We start from the raw sequence: 20,505 nt of genomic DNA, 5'->3' as shown, positions 1-20,505 counted from the left end.
TTTGGTTTTGTCTTTAAAGTAAACTAGGGACCAGAGAGATAGCGCAAAGGCCTGGAGTACATGCTCTGTATGTGGGATCCCTGGGTTTAATCACGGGCTCTGCTTGGTCTTCTGAGCACTGCCAGAAGAGATCCATGAACACTGAACTAAGAGTAATTCCCAGGACCCACCAGGCAATGGCTCCAAAACCAAAAAAGAAATAAAATAAAATGCACTGTACTGAAAGGACATTTACAGCTGAAAGCAGAGACTGAACTGAGCTCAGTGATCTCAGTGACCTAACCCAAAATTGTCAGAAATGTCTAAAGGCATAGCAAGTTCTCTTGCTCACAACGAAAACAAAATGCAATTTTTGAGTAATGGTATTGTGCAGCTGGAAAACCTGGCAAGTAACCAGATGGAGAAGTGAAAAACAGATGACAGATGGCTCACTCACAAACGGAAACTTTGCTAACGAGAGCTGAAAAGATAAAGGCCATTCCTGACCCAAACCGGTGCTGAGCTGCTAGCTTGCCATGGCTGAAAAAGAGAGAGTTGAAAGACGACCTTGCTCACCGCTTAAAACACAAACACTCTTTTGGAGAAGCTGTCCCAGGAGCAAAAGGAAGAGTAAAACTGTCAGCTGCGGAACAGGTAAAACTCTAGAAGTAGAAAATTCAGTACGTGTAGGACAAAGCATAGAAAACAAAGGGCTAGAGAAATTACAGGGGCCAAGTTACTTGTCTTGCATACAGCTCACCTTGTTTTGATCACCGGTGCCACATATGGTCCCTTGGCACCACCACGGTAAGCTCCTTATGCCCGGTACTAACTCTCTGACTCCAAGACATCATTCTAGCCTTTGTCGAGTTTAACAAAGATAAAAAACAATCAGTGAAAACAATGATTATGCTAGGTAGGGAGAAAATGACAACTAAGCAGAGTCAAGGCAAGGTCATGGAACCCCACTTCTCCTGTGATGGTGAAGAAGGGCAGCACTATGGGTGTGCTGTTTGGGCAGAGTCTCAGTGGAGAAAGGTCTGTAGTAAAGGGCTGAGGGGTGGGTCAGGAACAGGATGGGCATCTAGGTGACCAGCAGATTTTTTTTCTTTTTGGGTCACACCTGGCGATGCACTGGGGTTACTCCTGGCTCTGCACTCAGGAATTACTCCTGGCGGGGTGCTCAGGGGACCATATGGGATGCTGGAATTTGAACCCGGGTCGGCCGCCTGCAAGGCAAATGCCCTACCCATTGTGCCATCGCTCCAGTCCCAGGAATTTTTTTTTTAGTTTTGTTTTTAATTATTGAATCACTGTAAGATGCAGTTACAAGCTTTCATGTTTGAGTTTCAATCATGCAATGATCAAACATCCATCTGTCCACCAGTGCGCATTCTCCACCACCAATGTCCCCAGTATATCCTCCCTTTCCAACCCTAGCCCTGCCTCCATGGTAGACAATTTCCCCCATACTTTCTCTCTACTTTGGGGCATTATGATTCCAGTAGGAATTTCAGGTAGAGAGAACAGCAGGTTAGAAAATAAGGAACTGGGGGGTAAGAGCAGAGAATATTCTGCGTTCCCCTGGTCAGAGAATCAGGGAATTATGAGAGAGGATGTTGGAGGGGCAAACCCCTTTTAGAGCCTTTGTCCACTGGACGTTAGGTCAGAGGTGAAGCTTTAGGGCCAAGAGATAGCTTAACGGGCTGAGTGCAGGCTTTGAATGTGAAAGATCAGGGTTCAATTCCCAGCACTGTGTATGCCCCCAAAGCACCACCAGGAGTAAACTCTGAGCACCACCACCCACCATAACCCAACCACACCCCATCCAAAAAGAGAAAGAAAAAGAGTTTAGCTAACAATAAATAGGTTGCGTCCTTTATTGAGTCCTTTATACATGTCAGGTAAAGTGATTAAAACTTTACTAAGATTTTCTCACTTCATGCTTATAAATATGAACTATTTCAATGTTGTAGATGAGAAAATTGACTCATCGTGGAAAAGAAATTTGCCTAAAGTTAGTAAACAGTCAAGTTGCCATAGGTGCCCATACCAACTCAAATCATGAACCTGCTTCTTTTGTGGGAAGCATTGGGTAAGGATTGGGCACAACACTCAATGCTCAGGGCTTACTCCAGGGTCTTTGCTGAAGGATCATTTCTTGCTGGGCTCAGGGGATCAATTGTGGTGCTGGGGATTGAATGTGGGTCGTGGGTTAGCTGTATGCAAGGCAAATGTTTTACCCCATGTACCATCTCTCATTGGGCTACACTAGCACGCGACAGGGACAAGTGGAGACGTTACTGGTGCCCGCTCGAGCAAATCGACGACTAACGGAAAGTCAAGTGATCAAGTGACCATCTCTCTATAGTCCAGAGAAAACTCCACTTTAAACCACTTTAAAGGTAAAGGTAAAGGCCCTCCCGTTGATCGTCGATTTGCTCGAGCGGGCCCAGTAACGTCTCCATTGGAGACTTTGTTGTTACTGTGTCTGGCATATCGAATACTCTCGGTAGCTTGCCGGGCTCTCCGAGAGGGGCGGAGGAATCGAACCACTTTAAAATTCCATAAATTTGCTATCTTAAAATCTAGTGTACCCTGAAAAACACTCCTCAGCAGGGACCACGATATTGATTTGTTTGTTTTTGTACCACACCCAGCGGTGCTCAGGACTCTGCACTCAGGAATTACTCCTGGTGATACTCAGGAGACTATCAGGGATGCCCTGGATTGAACCCCTGTCTTTTGTGTGCAAGAAAGTGTCCTTATCCACTGTACTATCTCTCCTGTCCAGGAAGCTCAGTCTTGTTTACGATTTTTAGCAGACTAAGGCATGAAAAGAGTCAACAACCTTTCCCAACCAGTAAACATTAAACAGCCTTTGAAGGCAAAGAAAGTATTCACAAGCCCAGGTCCCTGAGCTGCTAGCACAGAAGCTGCTAGCTTAGTGTCCAAAGAGTTCAGTGAAAAATCAAAACAACAATATGCACAGAGTTATGACATGATGAAATATATAGAAGACGTATCTCAAAATTCCATCTGGAGATGTCAGGGTCCCCTAGCCCAGTCTGGCAACTCAGAGATAAACAGAACATCATTAGTCGTGGAGCAGCAGTGGTCCAAGCTAGTGCTATTGTGCTGAGAACCTAAGAAACGCCACAATAGCAGCCAACCCCTCCCAGAGCTTTCTCTCCTGCTCTTGGTGCTGGAGTCCTGCGTATCTTTACTCAGGACCTTTCTGCTTCTTTGCAACTTGAGCTCCGCGCCCACACTTCAGAGCCCTACACCGTCCTTCCATGCAATACCAGCAGCCACTTCAATAATAGCAGCAAAGGGAGGAGAGAGAGTAACAGGAAAGTTTTGTTGTTTTTTTTTTAAAAAATTCTTTGTTTGGGGGCTGCATAGGGTGTGCTCAGGGCTTAATCCTGGCTTTGCATTCAGGGATCACCCCTAGAGGACTCAGGAGATCCTATGGGGTGCTGTGTACTGCCACGACTCCAATAACAGGGTTCTTAAGGATTTTTTGGTTTATTTTTGGGTCACACCCAAAGGTATTCAGGGATTACTCCTGGCTGTGTGCTCAGGGGTCTCTTCTGGTGGGGAGACCATATGTGGTACTGGGGATCGAAATTGTGTTGGCTGCATGAAGACAAGCGACTCACCTGTTGTATCGTTGCTCCAGCCCAGGAAAGGTTTCTTAATAATAAAGCATAAAGACCCCTCACTACCTCTTTGAGGTGATCACTTCTTTTTTATTTATTTTGGGCTCACACCTGGTGGTGCTCAGGTCTCCCGTCTCTATGGTCAGGGATCGATCCTGCTGAGGCTCAAGGACCACACGGGGTACCGGCCATTCATTCATCCCATTCAGCCACATGCAAGGGAACCCTACCTGCTGGACTATTGCTCCAGCCACCTCCACAGGAGGTTTTGAGCAACTTCTTGTGATACTTATGTGTACAGGACAACATAGACAGAAAACTCAGCCACCTGGGAGTAGGATGAAGGGGAAAGGAGAGTGATGAAGGGTTAGGTGAGGTGTGCATGAGGCTTTGGGAGTCTCTGCCGCCGTGCCAGTGAGTGGTCCATGCAGACTGCTCGTGTGGTGCCCCGCTTCTCATTTACCACTGGAACCCGGGGTAATAAAGGGAAATACTGAGCTCCCAGTGGGGCTCCACTGGCCTTCAGAAAGGAAACAGGAGGCAAGCCAGACCAGTTCTCCTTCTGCCCAGACACCCTGTGCTCTTGCTTATTAAAGTCAAGACCTGTTCCTGCCTTTGCTAACTTCAATAGCGAAGGGGGTGCCCTGGGCTGCTCTTCTTCTGATCTAGGCATTCCAGAGTCCTTGTCCATGTCGTGCCACCTATTCATCACCTTTTGGGACTCCTCTGATGATACTCAGACTGGGATGGTTGCCACCCACCTCAGCCTTTAGGAGAGTCACAGATGGGCTTGAGCTCAGCTTCTAGCAGAAACTAAGGCTTAGGGGGAAGAATTGTACAGTTTTCAGATGTTTCACGGGGCTCTGGGCATGTTGTACAGGTCCACCCCAAACAGAATCACTGAACTTAATCATTAGTGAATTAAGCGGTACTCAATTTTCCAGATATGTTTTTCCATATGAATATGAATTGTTGCAGAGTAACAATGACAATGGTACTTAAAAAAAAACAGGGGTGGCGGAGTGTTTGTAGTGGAAGGTGCTGTTACCCCCAAGCCCCCACACTATCTCCATGAGGTGATCAATCCTTTTTCCATTTGTTCTGGAGCCACACCTGGTAGCTCTTAGGGCTTACTCCTGTCTCTGTGCTCAGGGATCAATCCTGCTGAGGCTCGAGGGCCATATGGGGTGCCAACCATTGAATCCCTGTTAGTCACATGCAAGGAAGCTCCCCGCCCACTGGATTATCACTCCAGCCCCCTCCGCAAGGAGGTTTTTGAGGAGCTTCTTGAAGTGCTGAGCAAGAAGGCGATATCTGGTGGTTGGAAGCGTGAGGAAAGAGAACTAGTGTTCAGCTCGTAGCTTGGAAAGAGAAAAGAGGACAGACATGAGCAGGAGGTTGGGGGAGGATGCAGCATTCTTTTCATTTTGTAGAACTTTCAGTCTGTATAAATGAAGCCAGGAAGAAGCTGGGTGTGTCGGGAGAGGAAGAAGGCCTGGCCTCCAGGGTCCTGATGAGAGAAGGGGGGGAGTTGGGGACTGAGCTATAGAGTGGTGGGTAGGGTGCTCGCATTGCATCTGGATGATCCTGGCACCTTATATGGTGCCCCAAGCCCTGCTAGGAGTAACCCCTGAGCACTGCCGAATGTGGTCCAGAAACAAAACAAGACAAAAAATGATGGAGGGAGTCAATAGAACCAAAATCTACCATGCAGAGACCAGCTCCTTTCTTGTGTCTTAGTCCTTTTTCTCAGGTCTGCCTGTCTCAAGGTTTGCTTTTTTGCTTTAGAGATAAAAGTCTGTCTTTAGGAATGAAAGAAACAAGGTAGAATTGATGACCGAGAAACATCATAGTGAAGATGAATAATTTACAGCAGCCAAGTCCTCTGCAACTCATTTAAAGCAGTTACAGAATCATCAGTCATATTAATTGCCAGGCAAGCCCGAAGGCGAGGTTTGTCCTGGCAAGTCTGTCTTTAGCATCTCCTCAAAAGCCTCTGCAACAGCAACCAGGAGCTGCCTGGCCTCACTGAAAATCAGAGTGAACAAAGCTAGAGATCTAATGCAGAGACATGATTGTTCCTGAGCATATTGTGTTGAACACTAAAAATATGCTGAGAAGTTTCAAGGGCATTTACTTCATAAGGAGGGCTTCTCTGTGAGAAGGGGAAATGCTAATGACCAAGGTCATAGGGTTATTTCACCGCCTCTATGCATATTACGTCATCAAGTTGAACAGCTTAAGTTTCTTCCTCGTATCTAACAACTTTAGATATATAAATGAATGAAAAATAAATACATAATAATTTTTTCAAATGTTGGGGAGAGACTTTTGATTCTCAAACTCAGCTTTACATGGAAATATACTGGAAGCTTAAGAAGTAATGATAAGGGGGGGGGTAAGGCATTTGCCTTGCATGTAGCTTGGGTTTAATCTTGGGTTTAATCCCTGGAACCCCATATGGTTCTTTGAGTACTACCGGGAGTAATACCAGAGCATAGAGTTAGAAATAAGACCTGAGCACTTCCCAGTATGACAGTCCTGCCCCCTCCCACAAAAGTAATGATGCAAGGCCAGAGAAGAGACTCAAATGGATGGAGCCCCTGCTCTACATGCAGGAGCCCCATTTTTATTCCTGGGTATCACAGTCCTTCAAGCACTGCTCGGAGTGACTTGTCCCTCCAATGCCCCCCTCCCCTCTCAAAAAAACCCAAAACAATCAACAATGTCTCTAGACCGTTTTCAAGTTTTCTAGACTGTTTTCAAGTTTAATTGCCCCAGTACTGTCTTTTTTCCCTTCAGTTTTTGGGCAGGGCTGGGGACTGAACCCAAGTCCTCATGTAAGTATATTTATTGCTGAGCTAAACCTCCCTGTGCAACACAGCTCCCTAAAAACAATTCTGTTTTTAAAAAAATTTTTAGTCACACCTGATGGTTCCCATGGGACCATATGGGGTGCCAGGGCTGGCTGTATGCAAGCCAAGTTGCCCTACCTGCTCACTAGACTGTTCTCAAACCCTCTGAATATATATATATATATATATATATATATATATATATATATATATATGGAGGTCACTGTCACTGTCCTGTTGTTTATTGATTTGCTCAAGCGGGCCCAGTGACACTGTAAGACTTGTTACTTGTTGTTACTTGTTGTTACTGTGTTTGGCATATCGAATACATCACAGGTAGCTTGCCAGGCTTTGCCCTGTAGGCGAGATACTCTCAGTAGCTTGCCAGGCTCTCTGAGAGGGGCGGAGGAGTCGAACTTGTATGGTTGGCCTCGTACAAGGCAAATGCCCTACCCACTGTGCTATCGCTCCAGCATATATATGTGTGTGTGTGTGTGTGTGTGTGTGTGTGTGTGTGTATATATATATATATATATATATATAGTTTTAGGGACACAGCCAGTGGTGCTCGGGGATTACTCATGGTCCTGTGCTCAGGAATCATTCTTGGCAAGACACAGGGGACCATATGTGGTGCTGGAGCTTGGACCCTGTTGGCTGTGTACGAGGCAAGCGTGTCTGCTTTACTGTCCCTTGAGGCGCCCTCCATGCATAGTTTTTGTCAGTCAAAATGCTTTTGTGTTCTGTTGTCAATGTTAAATAGCCAGTTTCATCGACTTCAAAAACCTACTCTTCTACATAACCCTGTTCCTGGATGACACTTAACATTATTCCCACTTTTTATATTATTTATTTATTTGGGGAGGACTTGGAGTTAGGGGACTCACACCTGGCAGTGCTCAGGGGTTACTTCAAGCTCTGGGGTCACTGCCAGAAGTTCTTGGAGGACCACGTGGTATCAGGGATTAGACTTGGGTTGCCTGCATGCAAGGTTAGCACCTTAAACCCTAATATCGCTCCAACCCATTAACACTATTTTAAAAACTGACTGCGGATTCCTTATCTATAGAACCTGTCTTGTTTGCAAGTTCAAGCTAGCACCCTAGGGTTGGACTCTAATTCCAGCTTTGATAGCTGGAATTTTAGATAAGTCACAGAAACTCTCAGCTCTGGGAGAAAGAAAAAGAGTATAGCTAAAAGGTTCTCCAGAGTTCAAGGTTATAAACAAAACAAAAGAAACAAAACAAAAATAAAAAACCCTAAAAAAAAAAAAAATCCGATGTAGAAAAATTTCTAAAGCCCACACTACCACCTGGTGGTCAAAGAGGAGAGTGCATACTGCTGATAAATGTTAAGCGACATATACAACTGACTCTGAATTTCAGGGAATTTCTTTTGTCCTGGCTGCACATTGTATTGGTCGTTATGTCTAATACCTGCATGAAATAATTCATGAATTTTTTTGTGAAACAAAATAGTTTCTATTGAAGGAAACTTACTTAGTTGTGAGGGGAAAGAGGAAGCGCTCAAGGGAGAACACGAACCTCTCCATAGTGGAAAAAGCTAGCAGAGAGACATAAAGATGAGAAAGCAAGATACGTGTTCAAGAAAGAGCACAGGATTGAAGAGGATGCCTGCCTAGAATTGTTTGTGAATGTAATTATTCTAACCCTTGAAAAGTTACCATTAGTTAGCCATTTTTGGAGTGATAGCACAGCGGTAGGGCGTTTGCCTTGCACGCAGCCAACATGGCCCACCCGAGTTCGATTCCTCCGCCCCTCTTGGAGAGCCCGGCAAGCTACCGAGAGTATTCGATATGCCAGACACAGTAACAACAAAGTCTCCAATGGAGACGTTACTGGGCCCGCTCGAGCAAATCGATGATCAACGGGAGGGCCTTTACTTCACTTTACTTACTTAAACAAATCTACCAAGTAACTGGAACATTGACACAAAATAAAAACTTGCCCTTCATAACAAAGAATATTATCTTATTAATATCATTTGTATATATTTTATAAAGGAAATAAATGGTAACATTAAATAATAGCCCTAAAACAATATAAATGAATAATTACTTACATAAGCACACAGTTGAGTGAGTGATTTAATAAGTATATTTGAGAGAAGAGAGAACATCTTCTGTTGTTTTGGAGTCACATTTGGTGACCTCAAGGGCTACTCCTGTTCAGTATTTGGGGTCAATGGTGCCCCATGCAGTGCTAGAAACCTAACCTGGGGCTTCTGCTTGCCAAACAAGAATCCTCTTTCTAGTAAAATGATTCCAACAAATCTAAAGGAATGAGAAAATAGAAAACCACCGTTAGATCATAACCATAATGAACTTTATAGACATATCTGCTTTTGTATACCAAAATCATACCAAGGAGGAAATCATACAGAGGATATTAGAAATATTATTAGAATAGAAATATTATTCATAAAATATTTGTTAATTACAAATGGTAAGATAGTAATTTTATCCTGGAAAATATGGGATCTTTTTGGGTTGGAGCGGTGGAGGGGTCAGGTCACAACCAACAGTGCTCAGGGCTTATTTCTGATTCTGTGCTCAGGAATCACTCCTGGCAGTGCTCAGGAGACCATATGCAATGCCAGGGCTTGAATCAGGGTCATGCCTGGTGATGCTCATGGGTTACTCCTGGTGGTGCTCAGAGGACCATATGGGATACCTTCTGGGTCCACTGTGTGCAAGGTAAGAGCTGCACTATTACTCCAGCCCCAGGGCTGAGATGTTTCAAATGCTTTAGATCAGTATTTCTCAGTCAATCCTCCATGAGTCTCCATGATATTCCAAGAAGGTCACAGGTAAAAATCTCATAAGTAGGAAGGACCACAGCAAAAGACTAGGGGTCAATCCCTAAAGCAGTGGGAAGGGACTCCTTTAGACAAATGGTATTTTGAACAAGTTGATGAGAAATGATGGAAAGGGATGCATCATAGGATATAAATGATTCAGGAACAAGTTCACCAAGTCTCTCTCGAAGGACACTGTACTCAGACCCAAGACCAGTTCCCAGTTGTGATTCCACTGTTAAGGAATCTTTCAGCTCTTTTCACTGCACTAAAAAAGTTTTAATGGGAAGGCTCCTCTCAAATTCCACACCCTGAGGCCCACTCATCCTGGTCAAGTTGTTTGGAGAGCTTTTTTTTGGAGGGGGGACACTCAGCAGTATTGGGGTAACTTCTGGCTCAGTGGTCAAAGTTCAAGGAACCACATGATACTAGGGCTGGACCCAGTCTCCCTGCTTATGCCAAGCCTATGCTCAGTCTGTTGAGCTCTCTCTCCAGCCCAGCGCCCATCAAGGTTGAGACGGTGAGAAGTGGGAAGGAGTGAGACAGGGAGAAGTGAAACTGGGAAAAGTCGGGGGCAGGGAATATGAGAAAGTTCTCCTAGCGGGGATTCCGCAGTCACTGAGTGAAGGGTTAAGACTCTTCTATTATGACACGGAATGACACTGTAGTGAGAGTAGGTTTCAAGGACCGTGACAGAATAAACACCCAGCAGCTAGGGGTCAGGCAGCCCCTAGCTGAGGACCAGAAAAGAGATGAAGTCCTAAATGCTGGGTCTCTTTTCCTCCCTCCCTCCCTCCCCCCACCCCACATTATCTTAGATGTCACCTTCCACCTCAACATCCACCTGCTGTAACTTCTGAACAAGGCCCCTGTCATCGGCTTAATTCCATCATCTTCCAATGTGTACAGAGGACCGCCCTGTTCCTTCCTGAAATCTCTTCCACCTTCGTCGTGCCCTGAACAGCAGTCCCGGCACCTGTGAGATGGAAGTGCCCACATTCTCCATAACTCTCAATCCTCCCACTGACGTCATGGAAGAGTGCATGGAGCCTGGGCTCATTGTTGCCATTATTGAACTGGAACCCAAAATTGCTGGTATGTGCCATCATCATAACCCTGTCTTTGCCTCCAAGAAGAATGGTTGTCCAGCCACGGAAAACCAGGTTCATCTAAAGCTGGAAATACTCTTGAAAGAACTCTCACATATTCTCCAAGCTGTGACCTCTTACCCAGACGTAGGCGATAATGAAGTGAAAGCCAAAGTATGGGAGAATGTCTGTTGCTGCTCTTCCAGAAGTGTTACTGAGGGTGACTCCTCCCTTGAAGAGAAGGTCAAAGGATGTGATAAGTTAAACAAAGTGTTTGTGAACAACCTTACTAGTGTAGAAAAAGAGAAGAATCAGAAGAAGCAAGAAAGAATATGGAAAAACCGAAACACCAAGGATGCAAAACACGGTCATGCCAAGCATTCGGAAAGCGATTCAGAACCCACGAAAGCCTACAGTGAAGCTCAAGTAAACAAGATAAAAACAAAGCACAGACCCCCAAGTGACCTCGAAAGCAAGAACTGCATTACTCATAACACGGAGCAGTTACTGCAGGAGGTAGAAGAGTGGTGTGTCCAGCACACAGAACTTAATGAACTCATAAAGTCCTGTCAGAAAGCTCAGGAAGACATCGAAACGTCTGCTAGCAACCAGGACACCCTGAATCCAACTCAGGAGTCGGCCCAGCTGGAAGAGGAGGTCAAGAAACTGAAACAAGAAACCTATTCGCTGAATCTGTTTGCAACGCTGCTGGACAATGAATGCCGGATCTTGAAGCAGAGAATAGAGCTCTTCAAAGAACTCAAACATCATCATCATCCACATCACCATTCACATCATCATTCACATCATCATCGGCAAAATCAGGAAGAGAAACTACTGCAGAAAAGTCCAGAACTGAACAAGAAGGAGCAGGTACCGTTAGAAACAGAGAAGAGGGAAAACATTCATCATAAACTGCATGACACCAAGGGCCCCTATCAGAAGAAAGAGAAAGTCTGCACAAGCCTGGACTTTTGTTGTAATAAGAAAGCTTGCAACAACCGGTTGAATTTGCGCATTGCAAGAAAAGTTTTATGGGGAAGAAAAAAACAACACAGCAATCCAAAATAGAAAATAGCAAAAGTGGAAGAAAAGGCAATTTTTCCCATAAAAGATTTTAACTAAAAGATTAACACATTATTCATTGCCTCAGTTGTAAATGTAAGTTTGGTTTTTAATGACCATTAATGGAAATGTCAGGTTTATGACTTGTCCATTTGGAACCTCTGTCATAGGCTCATGTTGTGTAGTTATTAGATAGATATCCTATGATCTTCCACTAACGTGAGATGCTTGAGGTCAAATTAAGTTAAGTTCTCAATTAAAAATGAATAAATAAAGGAAAGGATTTTTTTCTTTAATCATTGCTTGGGGTTAGAAGTCCAAGGAGAATGATATAACATATTATTACTGAAAAATTTAAAGTCTATTTATTTTTGGAGGTTGGACCACACCTGGCTCTGTGCTCATGAATCATTCCTTGTAGTGCTTGGGGGACCATATGTTATTCTGGAGAGTAAACCAAGGTCTTCTGCATGCAAGGCAAGTGCCTTAACCCTCTACTATCTCTCCGGCTCCAACGTGCAATTTTATTTTATTAAATTTTTTTTAATTTGGAGGGAGGGAGAGGGCCACACCTGGCAGGGCTCAGGGGCCCTTCCTGCTTTGTGCTCAGGAGTGACCCCTGGTGGTAGTACGTATGTGGTGCCAGGGATTCAAACCAGGGTTGAGGTTGACACAGCTACATGCAAAGCAAGTGTTTTCCCTCCTACTGTACTATTTCTCCAGTCTCAACCGTAAAATTTTATTTATTAATCTATAAGTTAGTTTTGGGTCACACCTGGTTTACTCCTGGCTCTGTGCTCAGGGATCATGCCTGGTGGTGCTCAGAACTGTATGCAGTGCTGGGGATTGAATCTGGTTAGCTGTGTTCAAGGCAAGTGCCTTACTCACTGTGCTATCTTTCTGGCTCAATGGTATAATTTTAAAGACCGCTTTTGAAATGCATGCTTCCTTTACCTATTCACTAAAGTAGGAAATGAGAAAACTCTTAAAATTCTATTTTATTTATTTATTATTTTTTAAAAATAATGTAGGAGTACTGCTATTTGTTCAGCCATTGATTAAGCTGATTGAATTGGGCATGAACTCCACATTTTTAATTTTATTGTATCAATGTGAGCTAGTGTTACAAAGCTTTCATATTTGAGATTCAGCCATACAATGATGGAACAACCATCCTCCACCAGTGCACATTTCCCACCACCGATGTTCCAAGTACCCTGCCACCTCCCCGATCCCAGTCCTCACCCTGCCTCTATGGCAGATAATTTCCCCAATACACTCTAATTTTGCTCAAATTTTCCCACCACCATTCAAGCTTACCTGCTAGGGGAAGATGCTAGATCATATATTTTCATTTTGAGTATCATGAGAGCTTACACAGCCATGATTGTAAATGTAAATTTCTAGTTTTTAAATGGTTGGGTTCCAGCGATATCTCTGTATGGCCCTAATCCATTTTTGGGATTCAATTGGGAGTCTCTGGACCAGGGCTGTTGGTGTGCTAAGATGGTGCCCGGAGACAAAATGTGGGCATGACAGCCAGTCTTCTAGGCAGGCAGGGACCTGGGTAGGGACAGTCCAGGTCCTCTGCCACCTGGAGATGTAGTCCTGGAACCTGCATACCTGGGCCTTGCTTGTGGAAGCTCTTGGTCACCAAGATTCCATCTGGAGTAGGCAGGGAGACTGCACCTGCTCCATCTGGGGTGCCCCAGTGAAACTGGCTTGGCATGGGGCCCGGAGGGAGAGGTTTCCAGCACTGTGGTGTCTTCCGGGACTTGCCTCCGTGTCTCTGGGCCAGGGTTGTCAGGTAAAGGTAAAGGTAAAGGCCCTCCCATTGATCATCGATTTGCTCGAGCGGGCCCAGTAACGTCTCCATTGGAGACTTTGTTGTTACTGTGTCTGGCATATCGAATACTTCACAGGGAGCTTGCCAGGCTCTGCCGTGCGGGCGAAATACTCTCGGTAGCTTGCCGGGCTCTCCGAGAGGGGCGGAGGAATTGAACTCGGGTTGGCCATGTTGGCCGCTTGTAAGGCGAACACCCTACCACTGTGCTATCGCTCCAGCCCTGGGCCAGGGTTGTCAGTGTGCTAAAATTCACATTACAAAATTTTCAGCAGATTATATCTTGGTGAGGTCCATCCCGAGATGGTGGAGTCAGGCTTGGGGTATGGCAGCAATTTTGAATTGTGGAAGCAAGTGGCTGCCAGGGACTCTGCTTGGTCAAGCACAGGCTAACCCGCTCTCTCCAATTTACTTCTGTCTGTTCAGCCATGTATGGGTCCGAGCTTAACTGCGGCTTTTGATCTCTTTCAAGATTTATTTAGGGGTCTCTGAAGCAAGGCTGGTAGTAGAGCTTACATGGTGGCACTGGAGTTGGTTAGTGGAGGTGACTACCAGTGTGTATTGGGAAATGGGGGAGGTAGCCCATCCCAACTCTGAGAAAGCATGGAGATTTCTGTCACAAAACCCGAATGCCAAAATTTTCAGCAGATTATATTTTGGTGAGGTCCGTTCTGAGACGGTGGAGTATGGTGGTGATTTTGGTTTGTAGAAGCAAGTGGCTGCTGGGGGCTCTGCTTGGGCAGGCACAAGCCAAACTGCCCCCCTCCGATTTGCCCTAGTCATGTGTGGGTCCGAGATTTACTGTGGCTTTTGATCTCTTTTGAGATTTATCTTTGGGTCTCTGAAATAATGCCCAAAAAATGAGCTTGTATAGCTGAGCTGGAGGTGGTTTGTGGGCACGGCTCCCACATACCTAACTTTCGGGCATTTTATTTCTTGGTAAACTTGGTCTTGGTCCCAAGTTGTTGGGGTCTGGCCAAAGGCACAACGGCAATTTTGGGTTATCAGGGAGTCTGAAGGCACCATCAGGTTCCTGATGCACTCGCCCAGGGTTGTGTTGTTGTTCTTGTTGTTGTTGTGTTTAGCTCAATGGGAATAGGGGGAAATGCAGCTGTTCTATCTTTACTGGAATATGAAATAAGTTCCCCTTATTTATTTATAATAATAAATATAAATAAATAAATGCAGGTACATATTGACCTGTCGGCGGCACCATACCCCCATTAAAATGCTATTTTAAAAGTAGCATTTTAAATAGGAAATGGGAAAAGTTCTTAAATATTATTCAATAACCCTTGAACAAGTGGACCGTGCCTTCCCATAAACGTCCATGTCCTCTAACTTCACTTTTCCTACTATTTCCCCTTTATTCCTTAACTGCTGTGTGGTGGGCATTCCAGACTGCAGAGGCTCCTAGAAAACTCAAATCGTTAGGAATGAGGTGTGGCTTGAGAGTGGGTATGGATGCAGGAAGGTGAGGAAAATCCTTTCCACTGCCCCAGGTGGTGACAGCAATTCCCCTGAGGAAAAATTGAGAGAGGCCTGGAGAGAAAGGACAGGGGTTAAGACATTTGCCTTGCGGGGTTGGAGCAATAGTACAACGGGTAGGGCATTTGCCTTGCACGTGGTCAACCCGGGTTCAATCCCCAGCAACCTCTATGGTCCCCTGAGCACCATCAGGAGTAATTCCTGAGTGCAGAGCCAGGAGTAACCTGTGAGTATCACTGGTTGTAAACCAAAAAATAAAATAAAATTTCTGAAAAACAAAATAAAGACATTTGCCTGCATGTGGCTGATCTCACTTGAACCTGGCTCCACTTTCTCCCCAATCATTATCTGATATGTCCCAGGTATGCCTCTGGAAGTCCCCAACACCACCAGGATGGCCCAGGTAACCCCTAGCCCTGTAGGTTATTCCATCTCATTCTTGGGTCTGTGCACCATCCCTGATGACTGAGAGTTACTGGGAGGAATCTTCAACTCCTGAGCACCAATTGAAAGACACCTCCCCACAACATAAATAAATAAATAAATAAATAAATGGAACTTATTTCATATTCCAGTAAAGATGGAACAGCTGCTTTTCCCCCTATTCCCATTGAGCTAAACACAACAACAACAACACAACTCTGGGTATTATGTATCTAATGCAAGGTAGAGAGATAGGAGATGAGACTGGAGAAAAAGGAGATGAAGTTGAAGAAACAAATGGTCTTAGAACACCTATGGTTTTCTCACCAAGCACCTATGGTGAACTCAGGGCTGGAGGAGTCTTCAATGTTGATTCAGTGAAACAGGCCTAGGGATGTAGCTAAGCAGTAGAGCACTTGCCTAGTAAGTGTGAGGCTCTGGGTTCTATTCCTGGAGCCAAAAAAAAAAAAAAGTATCTCGTCCATCAGATCTGCTGTCTTTTGCCAAAGAATAAGGAAAGAGCAGATTGACAATGTAGTAAGTTTTGAACAAACCCGTCCTCAATTATATGATGACTCCCACCCACATGCCAAGTGGAGTCCGGACTCTCACCTCTGGTGAATGTAGTGAGGAATCTCCCCGTCCCTCCCTCCCTCCCTCCCTCGCTTCCTCTTGCCATCCCTCTCTCCCTCTCCTCTCTCTTTCAGCCTCTTCTCCCTTTGCCCTTCTCCCCTCCCCCTCTCTCCCTCCCTTTTATTTTTAGGCCACAATCTGTCTTTTTATGGGCTCCTGTGTTGAGGGGTTCCACCTGGTGATGCTGGAAGGCCCATACACAGTGGTGGGACCTGAACCAGTGTCTCAGCCACAGTTGCGTGCCAGTCAACTGCCTTTATATGCCAGTCTCCTACTATCGCTCTTGGTTTGATACAGAAGAGATGAAGTGGAACACACCAAGTCTCCGCTTTGATTCTTCCCTCCTCTCCCACCCCACCAGATGGTTCAAAGGTATTTCTTCTGAGGGCAGAGGAGACTAGGCTCACACCTGGCAGTACTCAGACCTTGCTTCCGATTCTGTGTTCAGGTATCACCCCTGGAGGGTTTGCAGGACCCTATGGGGTGCTGGGGGTGGAATGTGGGTTTACCGTGTACGAAGCAAGCACCCTACCTGCTGTACTATCTCTCTGGCCCAGGATTTTTAATTTTGTTCGTGTTTTGGGGGTGCCTCCCCGGGAGAGCTGGGGGTCCATGAGAGCTACACCCATCATGCTTGAGAGACTGTGCAGGGACTCTACCCGTCAGCTCTGTGCTCCAAGCTTCAGCTCCAGCCCCTAGGATTTAAAATTTGTTTAAACAAGCACAGCAACATCTGTTAATATGCAACATCTGGTTTATGCAAGCTCACGATAACCACAGTTTCAAATTAGATAACACCCAGCACCGTGGCCAGGAGTGAAATTTCCACTGGTGAACACTCAGACTCAAGGTGACATCTGTGTGAAAAAAGGCAACTGGGAAATGAGACTTAAACCTTCTGGCCAGGGAGAGATTTCATAGGATAAAGTACTCGACTCACAGACTTCAGTTTAATTCCTAGCATTACACAGGGTTCCCAAGTACTTCCAGGGGTCGCTACTGAGTATGGAGCCAAGAGTAAGCCCTGAGCACAGCTGGCCATGACCAAATCACCTCCCCGCAAACAAGAAGAAGCATAAAATTTTTATCTGTCCCCCCTCCCGCCAATCCCTTTGGTTGTTGCTGCTTCAAAGACCAGGGACCAGACACACCTGGTTGTGGGGCTTCCCAGGACATATGCAGTTACAGTGCTCACACACTAGTCCCAGAGCTTGCCAAGAGGATACTGTGTTTACAGAGTTGGGTCTCATATGCATGCAAGGCAAGTAATCTGCTTCTGAGCGCCATCCCTGCCCAGGCCACAACACGCTTTAGCTGTGCTCATTGAGGGCTGCAGTTGTGGTGTGTGTGCACATTCTGGTTGCAGTGTTTACCCAGGGTTGCAGTGGTCACACATACGGTTCCCTGCTGCAGTGCTCACACATCAGTTGGTTGTCTCACACACACACACACACACACACACACACACACATACACACACACACACACACACACACACAACGGTTGGATGCTAGATCCCAAACACTGTGTCAGTACAGAGGCTCCAGGAATCAGAGGGTTACACTGGGGATCAAACTGACAGACTTATTCTGGCAAGTCAGGTGTAGTCACTGAGCCAGGCCCTGGGTCAGAGAAATACTTTTTTTTTTTAATTAAAAATTTTTTTTAATTTTTTTATTTTTGAGCTCAGGGCTCTAAGCTCAGATTTCACTCCTGGTGGTGTGAGTGAGTGCAAGGCAAATAGTCTCTAGCCCACTGTGAAATGGCCCCAGCAGAAGGAAGAGTTCATTTTGGAGCACTGTGGCATTCCATGAGGATAATTTCGTGTTTCTTTAAGTTAAGACTTTCTGAACACAATTTGTGGGAGTTTGAGATGGCTGGACTTAAAGTAAGCACTGGAATGTCATTTCCAGTGAGAGCTCAAGGGGTGACCTAGGTTTGGCATTACGCTGCAGACACTGGGCTTGTGGGGCCCCTTGAGAGACTGAATCCAAAGGAGCTGGAGGGGGAAACAGAGTCTTTATGCCTTGTCTGTAAGGGCAGAGTCTGTCCTCCCTCCCTGAGCAAGGAGAGGAGGAACATCTGCCCTCCTGCCTGCAGAGGTGCCTCATTTCATTTCCTCCTCATTCCTCACTGCCCGTGCGTGCAGCAGTCATCTGGCTCACATCACAAGGTCCTCGAGGAGGGCTGCAGCACAGGGATCCAGCACCATTATTCTTCTGTAAGTAGTAATCTGTCTCTGATCCCAAACGTCAAGGGTCTGTTATTCAGGACAAAAAAGATGGATATTAAAGATCCAACATTGACCACAACTGCCCCCCCCACCAGGTTCTTTTATGAATGAAACACCACAGCGCACAGGAGACTGCTGTGCTTAAAGCCCCCCGCCCACCCCAAACACACCGGGCAGCTTGCTCTCTCTTTTTTCTCCTTCCTTCCTTCCTTCCTTCCTTCCTTCCTTCCTTCCTTCCTTCCTTCCTTCCTTCTTCCTCTTCCTCCCTCCCTCCCTCCCTCCCTCCCTTCTTTCTTTCTTTCTTTCTTTCTTTCTTTCTTTCTTTCTTTCTTTCTTTCTTTCTTTCTTTCTTTCTCTTTTTTTTCTCACTGTCTTTCTTCTCTCCCTGAAGTGCACAAGGCTTATTTCTTGTTCTGTATCTGGGAATCACTCATGGAGGTGCTAATGGGGACCATTTGTGGTGCCTGGGATTGAATCCAGGTCAGCTACATGCAAGACAAGTGCCTTACTTTCTGTCCTAGCTGTTGTACTATCTCTCCAGCCCCAACATTATTTCTCGTGTTGGAAAGATATACCATTTTTTAAATTAATCTAAAAGCCAATTTTTTTCCCGTTAAAATCCTTGGTAAAAAAAAATATATATATATATATATATTTTTTTTTCTGGGGCTGGAGAGATAGCACAGCGGGTAGGGCGTTTACCTTGCATGCGGCCGACCCGGGTTCGATTCCCAGTATCCCATATGGTCCCCTGAGCACCACCAGGAGTAACTCCTGAGTGCAGAGCCAGGAGTAACCCCTGTGCATCGCCAGGTGTGACTCAAAAAGCAAAAATTATATATATATATATTTTTTTCAGTAAAAGAGAATATTTCCAGCTAAACAACTTTCAGTTTGCCTTTATGTGACATGGAACCTGCCATCACCACTTTTTTCCAGTCAACAAAATATTATGCTAAAGAACTTGATAATAAAATTAATAAAGTGTCCATATAGATAATACAGGGGTGAAGGCACTTTCCTTGCATCCCAGCAAACTGCTTCAAATCCCTGGCACCACATATGATCCCTAGGGGTCACTACTGAGCACCGTAAGGTATGGCCCAGTTCCTCTGCCCCCCCAACAAATATAAATAAATAAAGCAAAGATTGCTACCACATAGAAAGCAAATATTACTAAGAAATAAATTGTTTCTAAAGTCAATTTTTTTTGATGGAGCTGTGACTGGTATTGGTGAGATGCAAGGCAAGTGCCTTAACCTTGTACCATCAGGTTCTGCTTTTTTATTTTTAAACCATTAATTTTTTCTCTGGATGGGAGACAGATTATCACTACCTGCAGAATGAATCACATGCTTCTTTAGAGCTAGGAGACTCTCCCAGTTTGGGGAAAGTAGTGAGGAGTCTTCACTGTTCCTGACCATTTCTCTTCCCCTTCCAACAAGGGATCGTTGCCCTCCATTATGAACATCATGCCTCTTATCTGCTCATCTGCTGAGTGCACGCAAGAGGCAGATTTGATCTCTGGCACCACATAGTCCCTGAGTATCACTGAGCAATGTTAAAAAAAAAAGGGGAGGAGCAGTTAAAGGGGAAATTTCCTGCAGAAGAGGGATGTGGGGATGAGGGGCCCCTCTCTTGCAATTTGGGGGTATCTGGAAGTCTGAAGGTGCTATCAGGTTGCTGATGCACTCACCTCACAGATACAGATTGACCTGCTGGCGGCACCATACCCCCAATTTTCTTAAATTTCTAATGGTAGAACTATTTGTTCGAAGAGTATAAAGATGTAAGTACTTCTGAAGCATTAGCAACAAATTGTTTTCCAGAAGATTTTTATTTTACTACTTAGAACAATAAATGTAATACCCATTCACCACCCAATTAAACATTACATTGTGTAGTTAGTTCTGTAAGTTTGTATTAACTTTATATACAGCAGGAATATCAACCTTCAGTTACTTGTTAAAATTTTTTAGGATTGTTAAACGATTTTTTTCTTGGCTTTTATGTGAATAAAAATACATTCTTATTATACATTTCAGACATTATGGAGCATATCATATAGAGAGACAAAGATGATTTTACTTTCTTTACATAACTGTTATCATCATCATTATTATTATTATTATTATTATTATTTACAAATAGAAAAGTTTACTGAAAAATTGAAGATAACAAGCTTCCAACCGGGAAGAAACTAAGTATAGGACTAAGTTCTGCATAAACATTATTAAAGACTGTTTATATTATGTATATAATATAAACACACTTAAATTTTTTTAAGTAAAAACATTTTGTTTGAAGGTTTTTTGGGATAGGGAAAGGGGGAAAGAATAATGTGCTTGAGAGAGAGTGTGGGCTTCTTCAATGACAGAGAAAGCCCCGGTACACATCTCAAGAGGGGAGAAGCAGGCAA

General features: G+C 44.7%; 1 protein-coding gene across 1 annotated transcript; it reads left to right on the top strand.

Annotated features, from left to right (window-relative positions):
- Positions 1–10,296: 10,296 nt before the first annotated feature.
- On the top strand, positions 10,297–11,472 carry SPZ1 (spermatogenic leucine zipper 1). Its single transcript, XM_056112414.1, has one exon. The coding sequence runs from the start codon at positions 10,297–10,299 to the stop codon at positions 11,470–11,472; it is 1,176 nt and encodes a 391-aa protein (XP_055968389.1).
- The last annotated feature ends 9,033 nt before the right edge of the window (positions 11,473–20,505 follow it).

This window comes from Sorex fumeus, unplaced genomic scaffold (genome assembly GCF_029834395.1).
Source record: "Sorex fumeus unplaced genomic scaffold, SorFum_2.1 ptg000018l, whole genome shotgun sequence".
Lineage (NCBI taxonomy): Eukaryota > Metazoa > Chordata > Mammalia > Eulipotyphla > Soricidae > Sorex > Sorex fumeus.
The sequence above is the reverse complement of the archived record's forward strand: the minus strand, read 5'-3'. Positions and strand labels throughout refer to the sequence as shown.